Source organism: Cryptomeria japonica, chromosome 3 (assembly GCF_030272615.1).
Source record: "Cryptomeria japonica chromosome 3, Sugi_1.0, whole genome shotgun sequence".
Lineage (NCBI taxonomy): Eukaryota > Viridiplantae > Streptophyta > Pinopsida > Cupressales > Cupressaceae > Cryptomeria > Cryptomeria japonica.
In genome coordinates this window covers 646466548-646492856 of record NC_081407.1, presented here as the reverse complement: position 1 = coordinate 646492856, position 26309 = coordinate 646466548, and the positions used below count along the sequence as shown (strand labels likewise).

The window sequence follows — 26309 nt, the reverse complement described above, 5'->3', positions numbered from 1 at the left end:
GAAAGAATTCAAAGAAAATTCTTGTGGACTGGGACTGAGGAAACGAAAATAATGGCTTTGGTTAACTAGGACATGGTGTGTTGCCCTAAGAAGTTTGGAGGACTAGGGCTAAGGAGATTTAACCTCTTCAACAAGGCCCTCTTATCCAAAATGGGATGGAGTCTCTCACTACACAAAACTGATTGGAGTAGCATTATGAGTTATAAGTACCTCAACTTACACAAATTCTATAGAGATCTCTCCACCTCTAGTCTCCCAAGTGGTCAAGAATTTGGAATAATATACTTAGAAGCATGGGATTGATCTCAGTGGGTCTTAAGTGGAAGATAGGGAATGGGTTGACCATTCAAATCTAGGATGACAAAAGACTGGGGGATATTTGCCTTGTTGTTTACCCCAACTTCAAAGACATTCGGGAAGGGTCTCAAGCCTTCTTTGGACCTCTAGTTGTTGACTACATATCACCTTGTAGATCATGAAAAGACATAACACAATGTTGTCAGAACCAACCACACTTAAATTTGATGGGGCTTCTAAGTAGGGATTGACTATTGCTGGGGGATTGATGTAGTCCAGTAATGGGGCCTTTGTGGCACCAGTAATCAATCTAAGGGTATGGACCTTTTCTAGGAATTAAAGATTATCGTCTCAATTGGGATCCAGATTCTTGAAATTAAGGGGCATTCCTAATTTTAATGATCTTTTCATCATTGTAAGGATCCATTTTGACATCAATAGTATTCCCTACAAGGAGATTGCTTTGTTGAGGAATATCCATTGGCTGAGGGATTTCTTGAGTCATTTCTACAGTACCATTTTCTAATTCAACATTTTTCCCAAAGTATGCTTCAACATTTAAAGAATAGGGAAATCCACAATTATGATGATATCAAGGATGATTATCATAAACCTCTAAGGACTCAACTAAGGAGTCATCTATAGAAAATGTGTCAAGTGAAGGTGAACTAGAACCAGAATCAATGAGGTGAGGATTAACTAGAGGAATAGTTTTAAAGGATTATATCCAAGTCCAAATGATGTTTCACGTATTTGATTTTCTAAAAGAACTCTAATCCCTTGTTTATTTGCACCACAACCATTGCTTCTATATCCACTCTTAGCTAAAATGTGAAAACTAGGACCATAGAGAGATTCCATATCGAAAAGAGATTGTGGGGCTTCATACGTCTCAATGTCATAGGTAGATGAACTAGAAGAATTATTTGAAGTAGGAGCAGCCAAAAAATTGTTACTAAGTTGTTTGGACAAAGTTGACTCATTTTTGGGTTCCACCATATCATCTTCTAAGAGTACCTCTTTAGGTGAAGGAGTATATTTAGAAGAAAGTGATGTGTCTACTTGTATTAAGGAAGGAATGGAAGAATTTAAAGGGATTTGAGATTTAGATGAGGTTTACAAGAAAGATTGTAAATTTGTGTCATCCTCCAAAGTATACATCTCATTTTCATAAATGAATTTGATTTTGCGATGAAGAGTTGAAGGGACGGCTTGAATAGCATGAATCCAAGCTCTTCCTACAAAAATAATGTAGGTAAGCTTATCAGTCATGACTTGTATAGGTGTAGATAAAACTACTATAGGTGTACCTTAATAGGCAAGGTTGTACCTAATGATGCTCTAACAACTTTCTCAAAGCCACAAATAGAAAGAGAATAAGGTTGCATAAGAGAAGTATCCGCTTTAATTTTGTGTAACAAATCAATGCTACATTAAGGCCAGATCCATTGTCCACCAAAGTGTGTCTTATAGAATTACTATTAATAAGGACAACAATAATAAGAGGATCATATTGATTCTAAATTTCTACAGGAGGCAACTCATTTTGAGAGAACACAATGTCATTTTTAGTTGCATGTATACAAGCTATCAAAGTTATATTATTAGGTGTCACAGCAAGTTGGACATCTATCTTCTTTAAAGCATCTTGTAACATTCCATTATATGTGGAAGAATTTTGAATCAAATCTCAAAGGGATATTTTGGTAGGAGTAGCTCGAAGTTGATCAATGAGATCATATTTCTTTCCAAGATGTTGAGAAAGATGAGGTGTTAGAGGGAGCACTAGTTGAGAAATAGGAAGAGAAGAAGGAATAATTAGAGAAGGATTAGGTTGCCTATTATTTATTATGTTATATGTGTTGGAAACTACATTATAACTTTATAGAGTTATTTGTTTTTCATACTCGTAAGGACTCTTAGGAGTATTACCTCCTTTAACCACAATCATCGGCTTATTAGGAGTTTGAAGAATTTGAAAATCGGTACCACCCTTAACAAAAATCACAAGTTTGTTAGGAGTTTGAAGGATATTTAGATTTCAACCACCCTTAACAACAATCACATATTTGTTAGGATTTTGAAGGATATTAGAATTTCTACCACCTTTAACAACAATTTTAGGTTTTCGGGTTCATTTTTGCAACCATTCACATGTATCATGTTGATCAATCTTTGGAAAAAAGATGGCTTAGGAAATTTGAAGGTTTAATAGAAATGAAGTCATCAAGTGCTTCATTTAACATGGAAAAGTCATTACTACTAAACAATTAATACGTAGAATTGGTCACATAGTGATACTTAGAATTGGTCACAGATATCATGTTGACCAATTTTTGGCAAAAGGATGGTTTAGGAATCATAGAGGATGGCTTGGTAGAGATAAAGTCATTAAGAACTTCATCTAACATATCAAGGTCATGAGTACTATAAAAATCATCAAGGGCAAGATCATCATTACCAAATGGGTCATCAAAGGCATCAAAATCTTATAATCTGACATAGGTCACTATTGTAATAAAAAGAAACAATGACTATTGAAATGAAATGAAGCAACCTAATGTAACAAAGCATGTAATGTAAGCATACAATGCATAAAAACAAAAACAAAAATCACTTTGAAAGGAAAATGAGCATGCAAATTAGAAAATGCAATGCAAGAATGTTGGGTTCACCAAAATATATAGGATGAAAATGGAATGAGGAAAAATTAGGACCAAGACCAACTTTCACTAAAACATTGGAATACAAATCCACAAAAGGTGTGATTGTATTTGACTAGCTCTTATCAAAGACAGTCAAATGATACCTTGGGGCTTCTATTCCTTCACTACTTTAGAAAGTGAATGAGTTTGGAATGATATCAAACTAGGATATAAGTATGAGATAATGAAAGCTTGAAATGCTACAGTAAACTGATGTATAAACATAAACTTCATAGAAAGTATAGAAATGAATAGAAAGCATAGAGTTGCACCTATGTTTGGGATTTGAAGTTGATTTCACTAGATAAGGTCACTTAGAGCATCTCAGTATTTTGACTTTTGCACACATCTTGAGACCCCAAACTGCATGCCTAATGAATCTGGAGTTTTTTCCTAGGGACAGGTTCGCCAGGGTGCCCTTGTCTAGATAGGGTCACCTAGAGTGCCCTTGTCTAGGGTGTCCCTATCTCATCTTGGCATGGTGCTTTGTCTCTACTTTGTGGATGTTATCCAACCTTTTCGTCTTCATTAGGAACCTTGAGCTACACCTGCAAAACAAAAAGGGGATAGAGTTATGGCTATATAGGTTCGTGCCTTAGTTAACCCCCTATTTTGACGATTTCCCCCTCAACAAATAGCTAGAATTAAAACTGGAAAAAAATATATTCTCTTTCAAACCTTAAGTGTGTATAAGATTGCTATGATCTAAAGTGCATAAATGCAAACTAGAGTCCTACTCAATTGTGTTAGATAAAAACCCTAAAATGATATGATTTATAAATGCAACATGAACTAATGCATAAATCACATAACTTGAATGGTAAAATATCATATTTGAAGCTTAATTGCATAAATATGAGAATAATATGAAATCATAACAAATCCCTTTAGAATAGGTACAAGCCAATCATCGAGTGGCAATTCCCTATTATCCTTTAGCATCTCTTGAAGATTCCATGGTTGATGAATGTTGATGAAGATTTGATAATGGGTGATTTGTAGATCTAGAATTCTTCCTAAAAGAAGCACCTTCACTTCATAAGGATGTCTCCAATTTTGCACCTTCAATTAATTATTGCTACATATCAAAAATGAGGAAAAGAATTGCTTTATATATGAGGTTCTAGGTTTAATTTGATAAATATCTAAGTTACATTTATTATTTTTTTGGACAAAGCTAGATTTGAATAGGATAGGACCTACATATTATCCTCTTGAAATTCGGGAAAATAGCGTCAAACAAGGTGGCTTGGGAGACCCTATCCTAACAATTTTATCTTGACTTTTTAGGAATGCAAGATAATAAGATCCTAATGCCAAAAATACATTTGTACAAAAATATATAATGTTTAGATGAGAGAAAAATGTTTTGAGATTTGAAATAGGGTAGAATCTATAATAAATCGGGATAATTAAAAGATAAAGGGCACACCTAAAATTAAGGGCCCAAATGAGAGTGTGGTGAGGTTTAAATTAGGAAATGACTCATTTTTTAATGAATTATTGATTAAGTGCATATGAGAGTCCTATAATGCATAGTACAATGAGACCTACTAAAATGAGTGCTAATAGAGTAAAAAAGAAAAAGAAAAAGGGTTAATCATTTCTTGGAAATTAAGCCAGACTCAGCAACACTTGTGCTAATACCCCCAAGTTTGTACACATCCCAAATAATGTTAATCTATGGTTGTTGGAGCTTTTAGTTGAGTAGGATATGGTCAAAGTTAGGTTATGATAGAAGACCATGGGGCACAACAACAATAAACACACAATAAAACACATTATGATATCATATATGACTGCCAACTAATGAACCAAGGAAATAGATTTAGATTGTTTACTACCCTACAATCGTATAAGATATCATAAACAAACTATGTCATATGGTTTTGTGTGGATATTGAAGGTATTATTTTAGAGTTAATTTAATGTTTGACTTTAGGTAGACAATTGTTATTACATCTTCTTGTAGAGCTGCAACTTAGGGCAAGAAGGTTGTGTTGTTATTGTTTGATAAACTGTGTAGATACTCTTACTATAGCTTACTTTTCTAGAGATATACTCAATTGAAATAAAGGAGATAATAGTTCTGCAAATTATCACACAAACTAAATTAGGTAATGGTCATTTGTCTTTTGTTGGTTGAAATAAAAATAATTCTGAAAGCAATCATTCTCTATGAACCTATTTCACACTATTCGCACTTGAGAACTCCTAATTGGGTGGAGATTAAGTATTCGGTTTCCTAGAAGGTGATATATTTTATATTTGACCCATTCTCTGATATTCGTAAATCTAAAACCAATAGGAGAGTTGAATTTCTTAGAAAATTGGGTAGCCTTAGGTGTCATTTTATTCTTATGATAATAATGAAAAGTTATATGCAACTTTCTAGCAGCAATGAACATTCTCTTGAATCCTTCCCTATTTAGCATGTTGTTAAGTTCTTGAATCATTTGAACACCTAAAATTAAGTAATGAAATCAAAATTTAACTAACAACAAAATTTTACACATTTTGTCCTACCTATATTGCTAGATTCTTAGTGAAGAATTTAAATACACGAACTTCATTAGTTAATGTGATGGAAACTATATTTTAAGATTATGTGAACAACCAAATGCTAAAGAAGCAATGGTTAGCTTAAATGATATATTTTGTCACAAAGTGGTTAATTTATTTTATGTATGAAATTGTCATGTGATTACTACCATAAGGTTGAAAGTGGAATGGGTTGTCGACAAAATATGAAAAATGGAGGATTCAACTAATATTACCTTCAACCAAGGGTCATTGGGTAAGCATGCCCTTTCTTCAAACACATTTTGGAGCCTTCTCATGGCTATAATATAGACATAGAACAACTGCAATACCTTTATAAGCCAAGAGATGATAGTAGCAACTGTCATTGGTTATGTTTCAGGTTGACTACCTCATTAGCTTTGTTAGAATGAAGATTTATGTGCCCCTCGATTTAATAACAACCAAACAATTTGGGAGTGAATAGATTATGAAACCCTCTAGTCCACATCAAAATGAGTAGTTAAACCTTAGAGATAGTTGGGTTGGAACCCACATATTTCAATTTAGGAATCCTCTCTTCTAGTTAGTGCTAAGAAAGGAACAAGTGCTAACTTTATGGCTATAGATGGAGTAAGGGCCCTACAAGAGCATAGGTAGAAGTTATATACCTCGATGCATAGGCTACCCTTCTCCATGTAAGGTGATGACCAATTGAAATCCTATGACCTGATTAGATATAAGCTTATCCATGCTCGAGATTGACAGTAGTCAAGGAGCATATGATGTCAAAGGACTATTAGCCATACCGCATAGATAGAAGGATGGATTCCACGAGGAGCATGTGGCCTTAGGGCCATAACCATGCTAGTGATGGATGGTGTTGGCTTCTTAACCACCTAAGGGACTGTAAGAAAAAGAATTTATAATGAAGCGTAAGTAGTGTAGGCACCTAAAATTGTCCTAGCCTAATTAAATAAATATTTTTATTTATTTAATTATTTTATCCTAAGCCTTCTATTAATTAAATAGATTTTCATTTATTTAAATAATTCACTAATCCTCTTCTAGCCTTTCCCTATTTAAATAGATATTATTTATTTATTTAAATTATCCTTTCCCTAAATTAAATAAATATTATTTATTTAATTGGCCCCACATCTTCTATTAATTAAATAAATCTTTATTTATTTAATTAATTCATTAGCATTTTTTCCTCCATGACACTTGTCATTCATCTCTTACTTTACCTTTAATCACCTCTAATATTTTCCTGTTTTCTATACCTATCCTCTAATCTGAGCCAACCATTTATCCTTCCACCTCTTAATTCTAGTCCTCCATTTTTAGGATGTTCTCTACAAAAGAGACATTTTTCCCTTTCTTTCCATCAATCAATCAAATGAAGCACCTACACTCTGTTGAATTGCATACTCAACCACATACATTCTCTATTGAGCTCTTGTGCACACAAAATCCGAGAGCAACCATAATATCAAGCAAGATCAATGGAGATCAAACCCATGGATCATGTAAATGGTATAATATATTTTAATTTATTTATTTGCATGTTTATGGTTTTATATTGGTTTTATGTTGGATTCATTGTAGAACTAGGATTTAGTGGTTGAATATATTAAAGGTTTTACAATAATTTTGTTATCCAATTTCAACATAAACAAGTAGGTAACATTTCAAGCCTCATTATGTAGTAAAGATATGGAATTGTTATAGATTATTTTACACATTGTAGGAACACTCTATGTAACTAGTCTTTAGGAGGTTACCCCTATGCTCTGCAAGATGGTCTGAACATCCACTCTCTCACCACAATTCGCAAAATATGATTGGAGAGGTTGATAGTGATTATGTCCATGTTGGAAGGTTCATATTGCACCTTTGATGCAAACAATGAAAGATTTGAAGGAAGAGTTCACATGACCAAGCAAGAAACCATGGTATGTTTCAAGTATCTTATACTGTCAACCCACCATTAATATTATGATGTAATCAATTTGTAAAATTGTAGATTACTATGGCTCATATATGGTCTATGATTCAGGAGAATTATATTGCTAGAGAATATTATGTATTGTTTCCACTAAATGTACTTACTCTTTTGTTACCATGATCTTTTAGAGAGAAAAAAATGTGTGTAGATTTGTTGTCCTGTTTGGGGTTGTCATTACAATAATTTAAAAGATTCCTTTTGGTATTAACTATGTATATTTTTATGTTGATGTTTCTAAACCTCACTTGATAGTCCATCCTCAAGATGAAAAAAATCAGGCCTGCTATCAAATAGATAAGCCGGCTGAATTGGGATTGTGTATGCAAAAACTAGAAAAAATAAACAATCATACTTAAGGCTAAATGCAAACAAGACTAAACATGTGCACCAAACTACACACAAAAATATATTGTTTATAATTATATCAATACTTTAAAACATTATCCTAAGGTTCATCCCATAGTATGTTGGTTAAGTGGTGGTGTTGTTGTGACAACCGAGGTTCAAACCCTTGTTGAACCATTGTGATCACAGACTTGTGACTTCACTAATCCAATGTACTCATGAGTTTGAGCCTTAGCATTGATAATTGAGGATGAGGTTCCCTATTTGTAACCTCAATGATTCATAGCTCTGAATCAAAAATATTTCATGTAATATTGAAAGCTATGTCATACCAACATCACTAATCATGTTAAAAAAATTACTTGACATTAAAAAAAACATTAAAACATTACCCTAGACTAAACCCAAAACTAAATAATAAAAATATATCATATTATAATGGTCTGCCAAAGACAACCAAACATCTCTCTTCTACTTATACAATCGAGCTGGCAGACCAATTATTGGTCTTCAAAATCCCCAACAATTCAGATTTTTCATCTTGTTCCATAGTAGGTAAGATACCCCTGGTAAGGGTGCTTGCATTTAAAAATGGGCGCTCGTCGAAAGTCTATCAAACGAATATAAAACCAGGTCGAAATAACATGGAAGAAACGTGGAAATGGGCGAGCAGAATCTGGAGAAACCCGTTTCCTTCATTTGTTGAAAGATTTCACAGAATTAAATAACAGAAATGAAATGTGGATAAGGTTCTTTTACTTGGAGAACAATTCACTACCTGTTCCGATTCCTTCTTCCTCCCAACATCATCATTTCTTGCAATACATTTTTCTCGATTCGAGAACCGACTGTACACGTCTCTGTTTCAATCCCCTTTTTCAACTCTCGTACGATCTTACTTCAGTCTGTCCAATGGAGAGGGCGGACAGGGACAATCACGAGTCACTCTAAACTAGAAAATTGCATTGATCGAATTCGTCGAATCCTCAGATCGATGTTTTCAAGGAAAGCGTGGAGTAAATTTGTCAAGTTAGAATTGAAAATTCAGATAGATGACGAGGATGATGGATTGGAGAATCGCTTCCAGATTTTAAACAGGGAAAACGTTGGATGAATTATGTCGATTTAGATTAAAAAACAGGGGAGATGACGAGGACGATGTAATGGGAGGACCGCGTCCCGAGGAATAGTGTTAATGGCCGCCGTCTTACCCGCAAGCGCTTGTACACGCCGCGTCTCTAGTTGCGTACAGTGCATAGTGCTATCTTGGCGTATAACCACTCCAAATTTTAAATTTTGGCCTATAAATTCAGTTCCTGCCTTGTCCATGCATCATAATGCACTTCCCCTGATCTTGAATCATATTGTCTGCGATTTTTTCCTGTTTCCTCATTATCATCCTACATCATGTGTGGAATTCTAGCTCTGCTAGGTTGTTCCGACGCCTCCCATGCCAAGCGTGTTCGAGTCTTGGAACTCTCCCGCAGGTATACTAGAATTGTTTCTAACAAGTTCAGCATCATCCATATCTAAATAGCGTCTTCTAAGTTTACTATAAATCATGGATTAGTTAGGTGGCAAATTTAAAATCTTTTTTTTTGTTGTCGAGGTGTTATTCAATTAAGCTATTGGTTTCTTTAGAATCAATCCATTTTTGGTCTGGGTGTGACTTATTTCAAACATCTCTCTTAAACCACTCTATAGAATGTTTGGGGTTCTAGCTTGGCCTAACTTTGATATCATGTTGGACTTCTTTGTGGATCAACTAGGACCCAAATCTTGGATCTTCCATTTGCTATTCGACTTTTGTATCATTGAGCTACTGACCTTTTTAAGACTAACCCATTTTTCACATAGATGTTGTAAGTTATGATATAGATGTCCAGCTTTTTCATGGATCAATTAAGGTGTAAATTCAGGACCCTTTCATTTGTTGCTGGAATGCTCTACCATTGAGCTACTGGTCTCTTGAGGACCAATCCATCTTTGGTTTGAGTGTGATTATTTTTTAATGCTTCTCTTTAGCCACTTCACATAATGCTTAGGGCTTTCGCTTGGCCTGATTTTGATACCATTAGTCTTTTTCATGGATCAGCTAGGACCTAAATCTTGGACCTTTTATTTGTTGATGGAATCCTGTACCATTGAGCTACTGACCCTTTTAAAACCTCCCCAAATTAACTTATTTTTTACAATAAAGAATGACCAATATGAATTTTTAGATCCAAATATAACTGTCAATATAAATTTTTAGATCTATCTAACTAATTTTGAGATGTTTTACCAGTTTTTTTTGTTCTGTTTGTTTGTTTGGTCACTTCCATTGTTAGCTGCCCACTCAATTCGTATTTTGTATATGACACTTTCTTATGGCAGCATGTCATCAGTTTTGGCTTATCATTCGGAGTTCTTGGGAAATGTGGTATTTAAATTGGCGCACATAACTGGGGTAGGGAGGGGCCACTTTGGAAGGAGTTTGTAACATTCAGTCCCCAGATATTGGGGGACCCTTTTAGTACCCGATACCCCACAGAATAGACCCATTTTGGATGCAGTTTTGGATTTTTGCTGAGGAATAGAGTTGTGTAGGAGCTAAACCGTTCTGTGTCGTTTGTTGTTTGTGCAGGCTCAGGCATAGAGGCCCCGATTGGAGTGGACTGTACCAGAGTGGAAATGCCTTTATTGCTCACCAGAGATTGGCTATTATAGACCCTACATCTGGCGATCAACCCCTTTTCAATGAAGATAAAAGTATAGTTGTGTCTGTAAGTCCCCTATTGCTCTGATTATCAACTGCAAATATGTGCAAGTTTAATTTCTGCTTTCTAGAAGCGGTTCTTTGAAGGTCTTCTCATATTCTTTCTAACAATATCTGATATCAGGTAAATAGAAGCTTTATAATATCTCTGTACAAGCATCAAATCTCAGCTAAAACCTTCTGGAATGGAAAAGGAGTTCAATGTCAAAGTAGTTCAGTTGCGAACTTTTGTTAATCTTTTTATAGATCATTTAGGATTCCCACAATAAGAGGTGTTCAGCCACTGAGTTGCTGGTCTCTTTAATGACCACTGGATCTTTGGCTTAGGAGTGGTTTATTTTTCAACACCTTGCTTTCTTTTGTTCTTGGGTGCTCTGTTACTGAACTACAAGGCCCCTTTGCGATCAATTGATCTTTGATTCAACTGTGACTCATTTACTAATATCTTCTTTGAGACATTGTAGGTGTTCAGACATCTAGCTTAATTTGACTCGGTCTAATTTGATCTAAGCTGTGATATTATGTTAAATATTTTATGAATCAGTTACAGTCGAATCTAAGATCTTCTATTTGTTGTCGGGTGCTCTGCCACTGAGCTTTAATTCAAATATAACAATCTTAACAAAAATATATAATTCAACGTACTATTCAAAATCAGTAGACAGATCAGTGTTCTATTCAGAATCTTTCAGCTGAAACCTCCTGTAAATTCATTCTAAATCTTTGTGCTTTACCCCATGATGACATGACTGGTTTGTGTTTTCTACATTTATAAGCTGACTCAAACCATATTTGAGGTCTTACTTTGCAACTGTAGGTAAATGGAGAAATTTATAATCACGAAGAACTGAGGCGAGGACTGAAGTCTCACAATTTCCGAACCGGTAGTGATTGTGAAGTGATAGCACATCTATACGAGGAGCATGGCGAGGAGTTCGTCAACATGTTGGATGGAATGTTCTCCATCGTTCTGCTTGACACGCGAGATGGCAGCTTCATTGCTGCCCGAGATGCAATAGGAATCACTTCCTTATATATCGGATGGGGACTTGATGGTACGCCCCACTTCACTCTGTTTTCGTTTGTGTAATTGTATAGATTGCAACGCTTTATTGTCATTGTTGTTATGGTTGATTGCAGGATCTGTCTGGTTTGCATCAGAAATGAAAGCTCTGAACGATGATTGTGAACGTTTTGAGGCATTTCCTCCCGGGCATATATACTCCAGCAAACAAGGTATACTGCTGATTTGGTGTAGGAGCAATATACTGGCATTAAATCTCGCATTATTCTTTTATCTTCAGGGGAAAAAGAGATGACTCTTTTTTCTTTGTGATGGATTATTGAATGTCTTCTGAAATGTTAGTTGAAAAATTAATACAACCGAATCCAGAAACAACATATGTAAAAAATTTATGCCAACTATTGTTCCTTCCTTCTTCAGATTGTCGTTAAACCCATCAACAATATGTCAATTATAGGGAGGAAAGAGATACAGTGAGAGGAAAAACTGATTGTAGCCATCTTGTACAAACTCTGATTTTTTTATTATTTGATTATTCGTGCAGGAGGCTTACGCAGATGGTACAACCCACTATGGTATCCAGAAAATATACCAGCGACTCCCTATGATCCTCTGGTTTTAAGAAGAGCATTTGAAAATGTATGAACATTGAACATGCTTATGCCCTGTAAAGTGTAGAGTGAATTGGGTAAGAGAATTCTGTATGAAACTAAGATAATTGTGTGTGAATTGTTGGGAATACAGGCAGTAATAAAACGGCTGATGACAGATGTTCCATTCGGAGTACTTCTCTCAGGAGGGTTGGACTCCTCATTAGTCGCTGCAGTTGCTTCTCGCCATTTGGCTGGTACTAATGCTGCCAAGCTTTATGGAGCACAACTGCACTCTTTCTGTGTTGGATTAGAGGTCATTCTCTTTTCTCCCCTTTAATTCCTTGTTTGAATTTCCCCTATTCTAGATTGAGACTTCATTCAATAAAATGCTTGAACAATACTCTGTAATTTTCTCTTTTCACACACAAGCAGGGGTCTCCAGATTTGAAGGCTGCAAGAGAAGTTGCAGATTACCTTGGCACTCTTCATCATGAATTTCACTTTACAGTACAGGCATGTGTTTCACTCAGTTTTTCTAAATCTTTTGAATCAACATTTCAGATTATAGTCATTAAAAAGATATTTAAAAGAATGAGTACCCTTCTCTAATGGTTATGATGTATCCTATTATAACAGGATGGCATAGATGCACTAGAGGATGTTATCTATCATGTGGAAACATATGACGTGACAAGTATAAGAGCGAGCACACCAATGTTCTTAATGTCACGGAAGATCAAATCTCTGGGGGTGAAGATGGTTCTTTCTGGCGAAGGTTCAGACGAAATATTTGGAGGTTACTTATATTTCCACAAGGCTCCTGACAAACAAGAATTTCATGAGGAAACTTGTCGCAAGGTAAGCACACCTTAATCACACAAACCCTCTGAATTTCTACATTAGCACGAAATCAAATTTATTAATTCCTCCATAAAAAACGTTCTAGACTCTGATTCCTCCATTTGGGAATGCAGATAAAGGCTTTGCATATGTATGACTGCTTGAGGGCTAACAAATCTACATCTGCGTGGGGCTTGGAGGCTCGTGTACCATTTTTAGACAAGGAATTTATCAATGTTGCTATGGACATTGATCCCGACAGGAAAATGGTAGATTGTCTACTACCATTACTTATCCTCAGAGCAGAATATTTGAAGAGAGTTAAATAGTCAGAAAATTTTAGTGCAGGAATAGTTGATTAAACTGAAAATTTTGTAACAGGTGCGCCCTGAGGAAGGGAGGATTGAAAAATGGATTTTGCGAAAGGCATTTGATGACAAGGAAAATCCTTATCTTCCACAGGTTCGGCTTCCTATACTTTTGCCTGGTTTCTTAGCCGCAGAAAAAATCCATGAAATATGAGATGTTTCTGAATTTGATTATATGACATTTTATCAAGAAATAGAAAAAAATAATAATAATTTGATCTTTCATCAAGTAGTACCTTCTATTTCTTAAAAAAGATCACAAAATTTGATAAAAAATAATAATTTTTCATTCTAATCTCTTTAATCCTTAGATTAGGAACCCAATTAAGATCATGTTGGGCTCCTTAATATATACAATTTAACTTGGTATTGTTGATCATAAATTCTTCTTATTCGGAAACAACATATTCTACAATAACATTATTCTGGTGGTGATATTACAGCACATCCTTTACAGACAAAAAGAGCAGTTCAGTGATGGGGTTGGTTATAGTTGGATTGATGGTTTGAAAGCACATGCAGCAGAGCATGTATGTGGTGTTTTTCTAACATATTTTAAGCTTTGATTTGTTTAGATAATTCATTTAGAATCATATAAAAATTTCTAATATTTTTAATAAAATCTATTTATTAATATGAAAACCATCAAAACTTAAAATATACTGATTTATTTTTTCTCTTAAGCAGTTTTCTAAAAAATTTGATTCAATTTTCAGGTGACAGACATGATGCTGGAGAATGCCAAGTATGTGTTTCCCCACAATACACCCAGCACGAAGGAAGCATTCTACTACAGGATGATATTTGAAAGATTTTTTCCTCAGGTAACTTTTGAAGATCTCTTGTAGCCTAAAACATATAATTTGCTTTGAATCCATGACTAATGGGAAGAAAACTCTGTACAGAATGCCGCTAGATTGACAGTGCCTGGGGGCCCAAGCGTGGCGTGTAGCACAGCGAAAGCAGTGGAGTGGGATGCTGCGTGGTCCAATCATCTTGACCCATCTGGCAGAGCTGCTCTAGGAGTTCATGCCTCTGCCTACACAGACAAACACAAAACTTCCTCACACCTACCCAAGCTAACTGTAACCACTGGCCTTGGGACTTCTTTGGAGAATACCTCGGGCACTCTCATGGGAGATACGATACCTGCTAGGGAAGTAACCATTCAGGGTTAAAACTTGTCCTTCAATACCCAAATCATGACCAGTCCCCCCACAATGTAAATGTGCATCTTGTATGTTGCATAGATGTTTTTCAGTGTAGTATAGCCAATGAATAAATCATATATAAGATATATTTAGTATAAGAGTAGTTGTTTGTATAGATAAAATTAACATATTGATAATTATGGGGAAGGACTTTATATTAAAACAATATTCATGTAATATATTTGTAATGATGAGAATAATACATTTTCTATTTAGTTTTGTTTTTAATTAGAGACAATATACATTTATATATATCTACAAATGATACATTTTGTGCATGTTTGAGCCTATATACCTAGTCTTCTTTGCACTTTGTCTTATGTCTATTGCTTTCCTAATGGTTACCTAAACACAATTCTAGTTCAATTGATTCATCCATCTAATTCTCATCATTAATCTAATATGTCTAATTTACATCATATTTACAATTATGGGGAAGCACTTTACATTAATATCATATTCATCTAATATATTTGGGAGAAATGATGCATTTCATATTTATTTTTATGCTTAATTTGAGGCAATAGGGGAAGCATACAATAGTCGTCATAGCTAACTTCGCACACCCACAGATCCTAAATGGTACATCGGATTTCGATGATTTTATTATGTTGTCTTTGTATGCAACTTAACTACTTATAGCTATTGTTTTGACCTCTAGGTAATAACGACGCACGATGTGGGATTTGTTATGCACACAAGGGTCAAAAAGTACACATTTCAAAGTGTCACTCGATACCTACTTAAAGATGCCCTAATAATCGTGCACTTAAAATTGTCAATACTTACACACAAATGACCTAGTAGTTGTGCACAAATGCCCGAATAGTCGTGCACAAATGGGCCAATTATGGAGCAAGAAAGCTAAAGAGCAAGTAGCTATTGGTACATGTGAAATTTATTGGGATTTTAGTTATCTTTTTTTGGTTTCTTTAAAGTTGGTAATTGGGAGCTTGGGTCAACAAGGAGTGAACGGTAATTGGAACATGGGCGGTAATTGTTGATCTTCCCCTATGCACTTTTATAGCTACAAATGATATATTTTGTGCATATTTTGGGCTAACATGCGTATCCTTGTTTGCACCTTTCCTAATGTCTGTCTAAACATGATCCAAATCCAAATAAATAATTGGTGTCACATTATGTTTTTGTTTTAAACTTATTAGAATTTCCTTGAATCGAATTGTTTGACGTGTTGATGCTGCTACAATGTATTATGATTTTATTGATGATAATAAAATAGTTGACTATTTCAATGCATATCAAGAAATTGCATTATGCTAAAAGTGCTTAATCATGTATCAACCAAAATTATTTTGCTTTCACTTTGTTGTTTGTAATTTTCTAATCATTAGTTAGTCACCACAAATAATAATTATTGATTTTTTAATATATAAATTAAAGATATTTTTCTAAAATGATTGTTCAATCCAAGCCTTCATTATATCCTCTATCATAAGAAAAATGTAGTAACAAATATTTTTTAAGAGTATTTGCATATTAACACATTTTTACAATTCTGGGAAAGCGGTTTACATTAACATAAAAAAAATGTACTATATTTGTAATGGTGAGTAATGATGTATTTTTCATTTAGTTTTGTGCTTAATTTGAGGCAATATACATTTAATTATAGATATAAATGATGTATTTTGTACACCCAGTCTCATTTGCATCTTGCCCTATGCCTATTGGTTTCCTAATGTTTATCTAAATGTAATCTCAGTCAAATTGATTTATGTATCGAATTTTCGTTATTATTCCAATCAATTTAATTTACATTGAATACTTAAAATTGCAAGGAAGCACCTTTTTCTATCACCTAAGGTGTCCCTCGATCCATTCTAATGATGTATCAAGAAGCCTACCTAATAGGTGCATCTAGTGAGATCTAGGCCTCAGAATAAAACCCATGACCTATGAAAGAAAACCCACAACCCAAGACAACTCCACTACCTGTGCGAGCTTACAAGGAAGCACTTTATATTAATATAATATTCAAGTTACATATTTGTAAGAGTAAAAACTAATGCACTTCGTCTTTAGTTTTGTGCTTTAGTTTCAAGCAATATGCATTTATATAGCTGCAAATGATACATATTTTGTGTATGTTTGGGCCCACATACTTAGCCTTATTTGTACCTTGCCCTATGTCTTTTTCTTTCATAATGCTTATCTATATGTAATCTCAATTCACTTAATTTCTCTATCTAATTAGTATCATTAATCCAATTTATCTACAACATTGATCCAACCTATTTTTTTATATTCTTTTGGTAAATAAATCTATAAGTTAGTCACTAATTCTATAAACATCTAATTCAACTTGTTCTTTTGCCACAAGATTTTTGATAAAATGATTTTGGATATCTATATGCTTAGTCCAACTATGAGAGAATGGCTTTTTCACTGTTGACATTGTAGAGCTATTGTCATGATCAATAATTGTTGTCACATTTCATTTGTGCCTTAAATTTGCTAGTATTTTCTTCAACCAAATTGATTGACATGGTATTACTATAATGTATTATGCTTCTAGTAATGATAATGAAATTGTTGACTATTCCTTTCAAGATCAAGAAATTACATGATGCAAGAGTGTCATACATTGTATGAGAGATCTTGTATCAACCAAAAATATTTTTCTTTCACTTCATTGTTTTTTACAATTTTCAGAGTCATTAGTTAGTCAACATAGACCTTGTCACATTTTACTGCATAATTATATATATCACCTCATGAATTAGAAAAATATGTTCTTCCATGATCCTTCAACACCATATTCACTTATTAGAAGATTTTGGTCACTACAAGGGCATAGCTTAGTTTATTATCATTATTGGGCTTGCCAAATGACACTTAATTGCAGTGTTCAAGATTTACAATGACTTTCTAAAGATTGTGGTAGCAAAGGAACACATCAACCCCATATTTAGTTTTCGGAAGATTTTGGTCACTACGAGGGCATAGATTAGTATTTGGACCTTATTGGGCTTGGAAACTGACACTTAGTTGCATTGTTCAAGGCTTGTAATGTATTTCTAAAGATTGTGTTAAAAAGGGAACACATCACATGATACATTTGACTTAGGAGTGGTTGTTATCGATTACACCAATTTTTATATCACCACATCTTGGGATCTTTTATCTACATATTTGGCTAATTACATGTGTTGAAATAAGGTTTTAGACTTTATGCCACCTTACAACTAACATACATCATTCAAATGGATTGAACTTTATATATAAACACCATTCACTATCATTTAGAAAGAACAAGGAGCAAGGAATAGAGAATTGAAAAGAGGGACTGTGAGAGCATAAGCATGAGACTATGAGAGCATAAGAGAGTGAGTGATAGTTAGAGTTACATTAAAATATCATATAAACTTTGTATTATATGTTGATAATCAAAATGATTTCAAGGTATAAGATATTTTAAGCTCATTAAAATTTAATTGTAATTTGGTCATAACTATGAAACGATAAAAATCATATTATTTTTCTATGTCCTTGGGTTTTTTTATGCAATTGTGAGTTGTTGCATTTTATTGTATGGGTGGGTAATCTTTAATTAGATCATTTATCCATGATTGCATCAAAAGTGGCTCACAATGTAAGTTTGTAATCTTAAGAGGATATAATTTAATTTTGTATCTATTTTACTTGTGAATAGATTACCAAAGTGAGACAACCTACAAGAATCTTAATAATAGATAATTGATTAGGAGATAGTTGAAATGAGTGATTGCAGATTAGTCATTGAATTAATGTACTTCACACCAAATAACAGGGAGAGGAATCTCACGGTGAAGAATTGAAGGGGTTGCTAACATTGTTAGAATAATGAAGGGAAAATTTGTAATGATGAGAGTGATTAAAGTTTGATTGGGTATTCTAGAAGGGGATAGAAAAAGAGGTGTAAACCTTATAATGAATTATGAGAGTGATGATGCTAAAAATGAAAGAGGAGGTTCACAAATTGTTAACTAATATCTATAACACCTAGAAGAAGAAATTATTGTCACTTTGTGTCTACCCCCTCGTTTCCAATTAGTTATAGAAAATAAAGAAGCCTTAATGGGTTTATCCTAATCAAATGTGCCTCTGGTAGTTGCATATTCTCATGTATTAACTTACATAACTCTTGGTGCCAATCCAAAGTAAGATGATCCCACTCACTGACATTCTAGCCCCCCATGCATTCAAAAGCCCATTTAGCCACCCTATTCTACTCTCTCATGATGTAGACCAAGAACATAAACTACATAGCATTACTTAGCAAGAGACTATGTCGAGCAACATAAGCCAACTATCATTTAACCCCATTGATTTTGTGTTATTTCAATAAGTTGATCAAAATTTGATTCACAAATAACCTTGCTCCTGCCTTTAGCACAACTTATTTCCAAAGCACAAAGGATGACTAGAGATTTCATAAGATTATTATTTTCCCCCCTTTATAGATGGAAAAGAAGAAGAAGGTTGCACTAGAACAATCCCTCCCAACTCCCCCAATCCCAACATGCCTAGGTTTTCCCTTTGAAGACCCATCTATATTAATTTTCAAGACACCAACAAGAGGTAGAGTCCATCTACAATCCATTTGTGTTTTCTTTTAAGGGGCTTGTGTTCCCCATAATAAAAGAGATCCTGAACCAAACCCAAATAAGCCTAATCTCTATCTCACCACAACTTCACTAGGATCCAATTGAATAGCCACATCACATTTTGTAGCAAGTATTTCTTGAATCGTGTCAATAATTTATTTTTAAAGTTACTGGGCTCACAACTTCCTTCCTTGAAAAATTTGATAGTTCATTTCCAACCAATTTCTAATTGATGCAAGAAGTTCCAATATTCCAAGCCACCTAAAGAAATGGAGCCTTAGCTAGAAAATGCCCCAAACTACTAGAAAATTTAACCAAGGAAGAGGCATGAGCACAAGGATGATTCTAGACTTCCCACCACAAATGCCAAATGAGTTTGAAAAAGGAGCACTAGAAAAATAAATGGGATGATAATTCCTCATTTTTGTTGCACAACACACAAATAGACGGACCCTAGAATCCCTACTTTCTCATGTTATCCTAGATAAGACATCTATTATGAGCCAAAAACCAAAGGAAGAAGTTGCATTTAGGACATGAAAACTTATTCCACACATTCTTCCACCAAAGGACTTCGTTCCTTTCATACTTTTTGTTAGTTCTTCTACTGATTGTCCTAGAACACCTATGAATTAACCAATTTTTCAATCTACAGGTTCTAAAGTTAGTGGCCAACGAACATGACTCAACTATTTATTGTTATCCTTTACACTTTAGGCTCTATAAAACCAAGGTGGGTCTCCCTATTCAATGCCAAAATATCATTTTAGTTATGCACAAACATTTTTTATTATAAAAGATAACTTCTAATGAAAATATGCCAAGGGAATTTTGATCAACATCAAATCTGGTTACATTATTGGTTTATCAACATTCTTTCAACAATTGGAAGCAAATAATAAGCTAAACATACCCCTACAAAGAGGAAATTAAAAGTTATTTTGATTTTGAATGTTTCTATATATTAAATTAACTTTTAAACATGATCAATGTCTAAATCCTTGGGAAATGGAGTCCAGATGAAAATTAGAAACATACCCACATCATAGCATTAACTCAAATCACTCGACCCTTTTCATTTATGTATTACATAAATGTGTCTACACTTTTATGTCAAAATACTACTCATTGATCCTAATTGTTATCACAAAACCACAATAATTTGTTAACAAAATTTAATTCTTTCATTAAAAGAAACCCATGAACACAAATTAAATAGTAACAAATAAATTTAAATGACAAATCAATATTTGCTTGATATATTGATTCATATGAGAAAGGAGAGTACAATTTGGAGACAATTTTGCAGTATATCCATTTCTATTCAAAAAATGATTGAAGCTAATACATGTAGCATCGTAAATTGTATACCCTTAATTGGGTGGTATAATTTCACGCTTAGGTTAGCACCCAATTGATCCTAATTGTTATCACAAAACCAAAATAATTTGTTAACAAAATTTAATTCTTTCATTAAAAGAAACCCATGAACACAAATTAAATAGTAACAAATAAAATGAAATGACAAATCAATATTTGCTTGATATATTAATTCATATGAGAAAGAAGAGTACAATTTGGAGACAATTTTACAGTATATCCATTTCTATTCAAAAAATGATTGAAGCTATTACATGTAGCATCATAAATTGTATACCCTTAATTGGGTGGTATAATTTCACGCTAAGGTTAGCACCCACCTTAGTGCATTGCATTTTTTATTTTAAATTCCCTTTAAGTATTTAATTAATTAATTTAATTTAATCTAAAGTCCTCTTTCATCACTCCACACATCATAAAATTGGGCCCTTAACCCTAAGTGTGTGCCTTTTTATTTTATCCTTTAATCAATTAATTCATCAAAGCCCTAATTAGGTCCTATTTTGACCTTCAAGGCTTGATTTCGTATATCTAAACACCTTGAATTGTCGCACCCACTTGGGGATCACCTTATAATCACGATACCTTGCATCCCTATTAATTTGGAAAAAAGTTGATAGGACCAGTGTGAAAAACACCGGTCCCAACTTTTTTTCCTTGAATTTTGAGATCATGTTTTGGCGGTATTATAATGTTTAAATCCATATTTTTGCAAAAATACATCAATTCTAAGTCGGCCTTAGATCAAAAACAAAGTTAGGGTTTCATATATATAGCCTCTTCTTTCCTCATTTGAGGGATCCATTCTCTAGCAATTGAAGGAGTCTCTTGTGAAGTGAAAGTGCAGGTTATGTGAAGTCTTCAATTAGAAAATCAAGCATTCATCAAGTCTACATCAACCATTTTCATCATCAATTGAAGCTTTGAAGATATTGAAGAATAATAGGAGATCACTGACTATTGATTGGCTTGTACCTCTCCCTTAAGGTTTGGTATGGTTTCATGTTATTCTCATACCTTTATATGAGTTTCACAACACTTGTTCTCAAATCTACATTATTGCTTTAGATCCATTATTACATTTGTGATTTGAAGCATCCTCACTTACATTTTGTTTATTTAGGGTTTATACTCAAAGCATAGGGTAGAAATCTAATTTTGCATTCTAGCTCATTTAAGATCTTGTAAACACGTGAGATTCTAGCACACGCGCATTTCAATACATTATTGGCTATTTGTGGAGGTGAAAAACACCAAAACAAAGGGTTTGACTAAGGCAAAACCCTATAGAGTCACCCAAACACCATTTTTCAAGTTGCAGGTGCAGGTACAGAGATCCGACAAAGTAGTAACTTTCAGAAAAGAAACACTTACAGGGACAATTACAAATCTAGAACTAGGTCTCAGATCTCTAGGATTGGGGTGCTCAACGCCCTGGTCCTCTATATTTTTGAGTATTTTGTGGTAGTTCAATAGTTGAGAACCTCAATCTGCAGATTCCAAAAGTTCAACTCAGTACAATAAGGAGGACCAGAGCACCCAGCGCCCTAGTCCATCTCAATAAGGCTTAGATTCTAATATCAAGTACACACCAAAATTTCCCCTCCATCTTTGTACTTTGTATCTCAATTTTAGTTTTGTATCTTTCTGTTATTGTAGTTTTCCTAGTCATTTTCCTTCATCTTTCTAGCTTGGTTTTTCATCATTGCACATTTAGCTTATTTCTCTTTCATAGCAACAAAGGAATAGAAACCTTAAGAGTATTCTTTGACTCTCTTTTACAAGAGTTAGTCAAAGTGAATCACCTCCTTAGGCTTTTTTTGTATTCTAATGTGTGGAGAAAGTGGGGTTAGGTCCTAAACTACCTGATCCCATTTTTCACCATCACAACACACTAATATTCTACAACTATTCTGTAAGACTCAAAACTAAACACCAACTATGTATAGTATGCATTCAGATCAAAATTTTAGAACCCATGCAAATGATCTTGAATTCCCTTTTATAGAAACAAGGGAGCAAAACAAGCTTCAAATCAATGCACACGTCATATTTTCATTTGACAAACTTTTACAACTGAAGAATATGCCCAAAGGAATCTTTGATACCCATATGAGACAAAAAAAAAAGATCATTGCCTAAAGGAGCTAAGGAATATTGAAACTATATGGGAATCACATACTATGAGATTGATGATGTATTATCATTGACTAAAATGGTTGGAGAAGAATCATCTTGAAGATTTGAAGCACAAACTTTAATAATGTCTCATCTCCCTTTAATTGTTTGTATGATGTTGAAAGTATTCTAATTGAAAAATTTCAAGAGAATAAAACAAGGAAACAAATTGATAGGTGGCAGTGAACAGCTAGGAGCCAAGGCACCGAAATCTGATGATCGACTGATCTACACATCAAAATACATCTAGCTTCAATCAATAGTTAGTTTTAAGGTACCCATGATCATATCTTGGATCTAGCAAGGTCCTTCTGTAGATGACGGAAATGTAATTGAATTTATAGTCTATCCTCTCGTACCATGAAGTGCCTTCTCTAATCATAAAAAACACAATGCTCCTCCTACCACTGCACTATGGAAATCTCTTATGGCCACTTGTATGTCTTTAATGATTGCACACGGGTTGGACTTTCTCTACATTTTTAATCTAGTATAGCCCTAATATCCATTTAAAAAAAATTCATATCCAATATTAGTTGCAATAATTATGTCCAGGACAGCATGGGATGTTGTCATCTGCAATTTATTACCATCATCAATTGCTAGCAGAATTACAGGCACACTCATATCAAATTCCTCTTTACATTCCTCTAAGATTTTAATTTCATTCTACTTCTTGGGTAGGTCACTAATTGACCAATGTTGCAATGTGTGGAAAGAATCATTTTTTCCTTTGATTTCCTACTCCTTCCTTTCTACAAATTGAAATTCATCAATCAACATCTTGATCATTTTCCCTATAGGTTTGATTGAAGGGTGGACATCTTTTAAGTGTTATGTAGCTAGAACCAATGTTTGGAAAGTGTGAACCTATGGCTGCCACCTATCATACATAGTTTTCAAAATAGACAAGATGTACTTAGATTGTTACGTAGCTTATAACAGAGATTGATAGCAATTGTAAACATTTTCTATCTTACTTATAACCTTTTTTAGTATATGCTTAAGAGTAATTTGCATGACCTCCAAGGCTTTATCCTTGGTCATTACTCTGTCCCTGAGTAGTAACTCCTCTGAAGAATTTGGTCTCCCTGCATAATCTTCAAATTTGTCCTTATGCTTTTTTATATCATTTGCAGGGGAAGCATCTCTTATGGCAATAATGGGCACCATATCCCTCTAACATTGTATTCATTATCAAATTATGCAACAAACATTAGATCTTCTTGTTTTCTTATTTGATCAAGTAACAAAAATTATTCCAAATCCCAATTTGGAACAAGTAGCATGCCACTCTTCTTAACCATCCTCCTTGCTTCATCTAGACACATATCAATGTGGTCAAGGTTCACTTAATTGAGAGTAGAGGCTTCCATCTCTTCATTCTTAGACTCTTTCATCTTCATTTTTCACCAAAAGCCCTTAAACTATGAATTTTAAATAAAATTTTCATCCTCCATGAAATAGCGGGATGTTATCATTCTTTCATCATCTACTTGATCAATAGGGGTAGTTTTTTGCATATCTACACAGTCTTGTGGCATTTGTACAATAAAATCCTCTCTATACGGTGATGGAAAATGTTGATCAACTTCTTCTTCAAAACCCATCTAATAGATGGTTTGTGTAGCTTATTTAGTGTCTCCAATCTACTCTTCAATTTCCTCATATGGCACTAAGGGAGGTTGGTTATCAACCATGTGCCTCTTTTATGGTGGCTCATGTGCTAGTTGAGCTACTAGTTCAACAATTTTAATTCCTTTTGCTTTAGGAGCTTGCAAACTTGAAGGTTGAGGTACTATTGCTGGAGCTTTTCCATATATCTCTTCAGATTTATCAAACATGAGATTCATCATTTTGATCTCATTCTTCTCCTTAAAAAGTAACTAGAGAAATGTGGTTATAATTTCTTCATTTCTATCTCAAGCCTTAGAAGCATTGTCGAATTTTTTCTCCTTTGCAATTCTTTTGATGTATTAGGAAAATTTCTAACCACATCCTCCTCATAATACTTTTCATGAAAATAATGACCCCTTTTTCATCTTTTCATTAGTTAATGTATCAATATATTTTAGGGTCAAAATGCCTCAATTTGGCACATCTCAAATTATAAATGGTCTTAATGTGTTTTTGGACCCATTTCAATGTATCATATGTAATTGTAAAAGCAATAAATCTAATGCACTACGGAATATGGGTTCCTTTTCTCTTCTTTTCCATTAGCTCTTTTTCCATCCACATAAGATACCACATAAACTCTATAAAAGCCAATCTAGGCGATACTAACCTAGGCAAAAAATGTGTTGCCTGAGGGCACCCATACACTCTGATAATAGTGTAGTCTGAAAAGAAAAACCAATCACCAAATTGTGATTATGACCATCATCAAGCCCCTTGTATTTTATCTTTTCTTCTTTTTCTCTCAACAAACGTATATTTTTTTGTGGCAACCTAGTGAAATATAATCCAAACCACCCCATTATCTTCATTACAAAGTGCTCATGAAATACTAAATAATTTTATTTGATACATTTCACGTCCAACACATAAGTCCAGCATTGTTTGGTTGTGGCTTTCCACACTTATCAACCATTCCTAATCACATTCTCTTATCCCAACCAAACCTAAGCTAAAATAAGATCAAGTAACACAAGAGAATAATATTTGTAATTAATTACCTCGTCATTCTCTCTAACCCTCATCAACCTTTCATATATTTCACTATAGATCTATGAGGAAAAATCATATTCAACATTGACATCGAGGTTATGAATGTGCATGGATATCATCATCATGTTAACTGGCATTTTTGTGTCAGCGTCCTTTCCAAATATTTGATGCAAGGCATAGTATTTTTTGAGAAAGTAACCTTCAAAATATATGAGCTCCAAGGGTTCCTGCTCAAAAGTTGAAATCTTGATTATTCTATTTTTGAAAATATTTTTTTTGTACCTAGGGACTTTGCATCTTAGCATTTTCCTATGTACCTTGTATTATTCTTCAAGTTTATCAAGATCAATAGTTGTTAGGGATTTCCTAATTAGGTCAAAACAACCAACAATTGTAGATAAATTTATATCTACTGAGATAGAACCACCAATTCTCCTAACAGTTTTGGTCACAAGTTCAAATCATTTAGCCAAGACCATACTCAAGTCCATCTCCACAAATACATCAAAGACAATCAATCTACCCACATCAAATAAGTAAGGGTTTGATGTTGGGATAGGCTTATCTCTATTACCATAAAAGAATAAAAACAACTCCCACCCTGAGATTGGAATTGTAGCATCTCTACAATTTACACAAGAATCTTGGAAGATATTCCTGAGGATATTCTCCACTATAGAACCTAGTAAAATATCTAGTATGTCTCAATTCATTACTTTAGGTTTCTTTTCTTTATCTCCAAAGGATTCTCCCTTCTTAACTGAGGATTCACCCTTCTTTGGCAGCATGATTACTTAAA

General features: G+C 34.1%; 1 protein-coding gene across 2 annotated transcripts; it reads left to right on the top strand.

Moving 5' to 3' along the window:
• The first annotated feature begins 8817 nt into the window (after positions 1 to 8817).
• Positions 8818 to 14900, top strand: LOC131027810 (asparagine synthetase [glutamine-hydrolyzing] 1). Of its 2 annotated transcripts, XM_057957904.2 has the most exons (13): positions 8818 to 9365; positions 10505 to 10643; positions 11454 to 11691; positions 11777 to 11872; positions 12205 to 12299; positions 12405 to 12566; positions 12686 to 12766; positions 12890 to 13111; positions 13228 to 13362; positions 13475 to 13555; positions 13905 to 13991; positions 14178 to 14285; positions 14367 to 14900. In XM_057957904.2, exons 1-13 carry the CDS (start codon positions 9286 to 9288, stop codon positions 14637 to 14639), a joined length of 1797 nt encoding a protein of 598 aa, XP_057813887.2. In that variant the 5' UTR covers positions 8818 to 9285; the 3' UTR covers positions 14640 to 14900. The 2 variants fall into 2 exon arrangements, with proteins under 2 accessions (XP_057813887.2, XP_057813888.2); XM_057957905.2 differs by lacking the exons at positions 8818 to 9365; positions 10505 to 10643 and adding an exon at positions 10667 to 10760.
• Positions 14901 to 26309: the final 11409 nt, after the last annotated feature.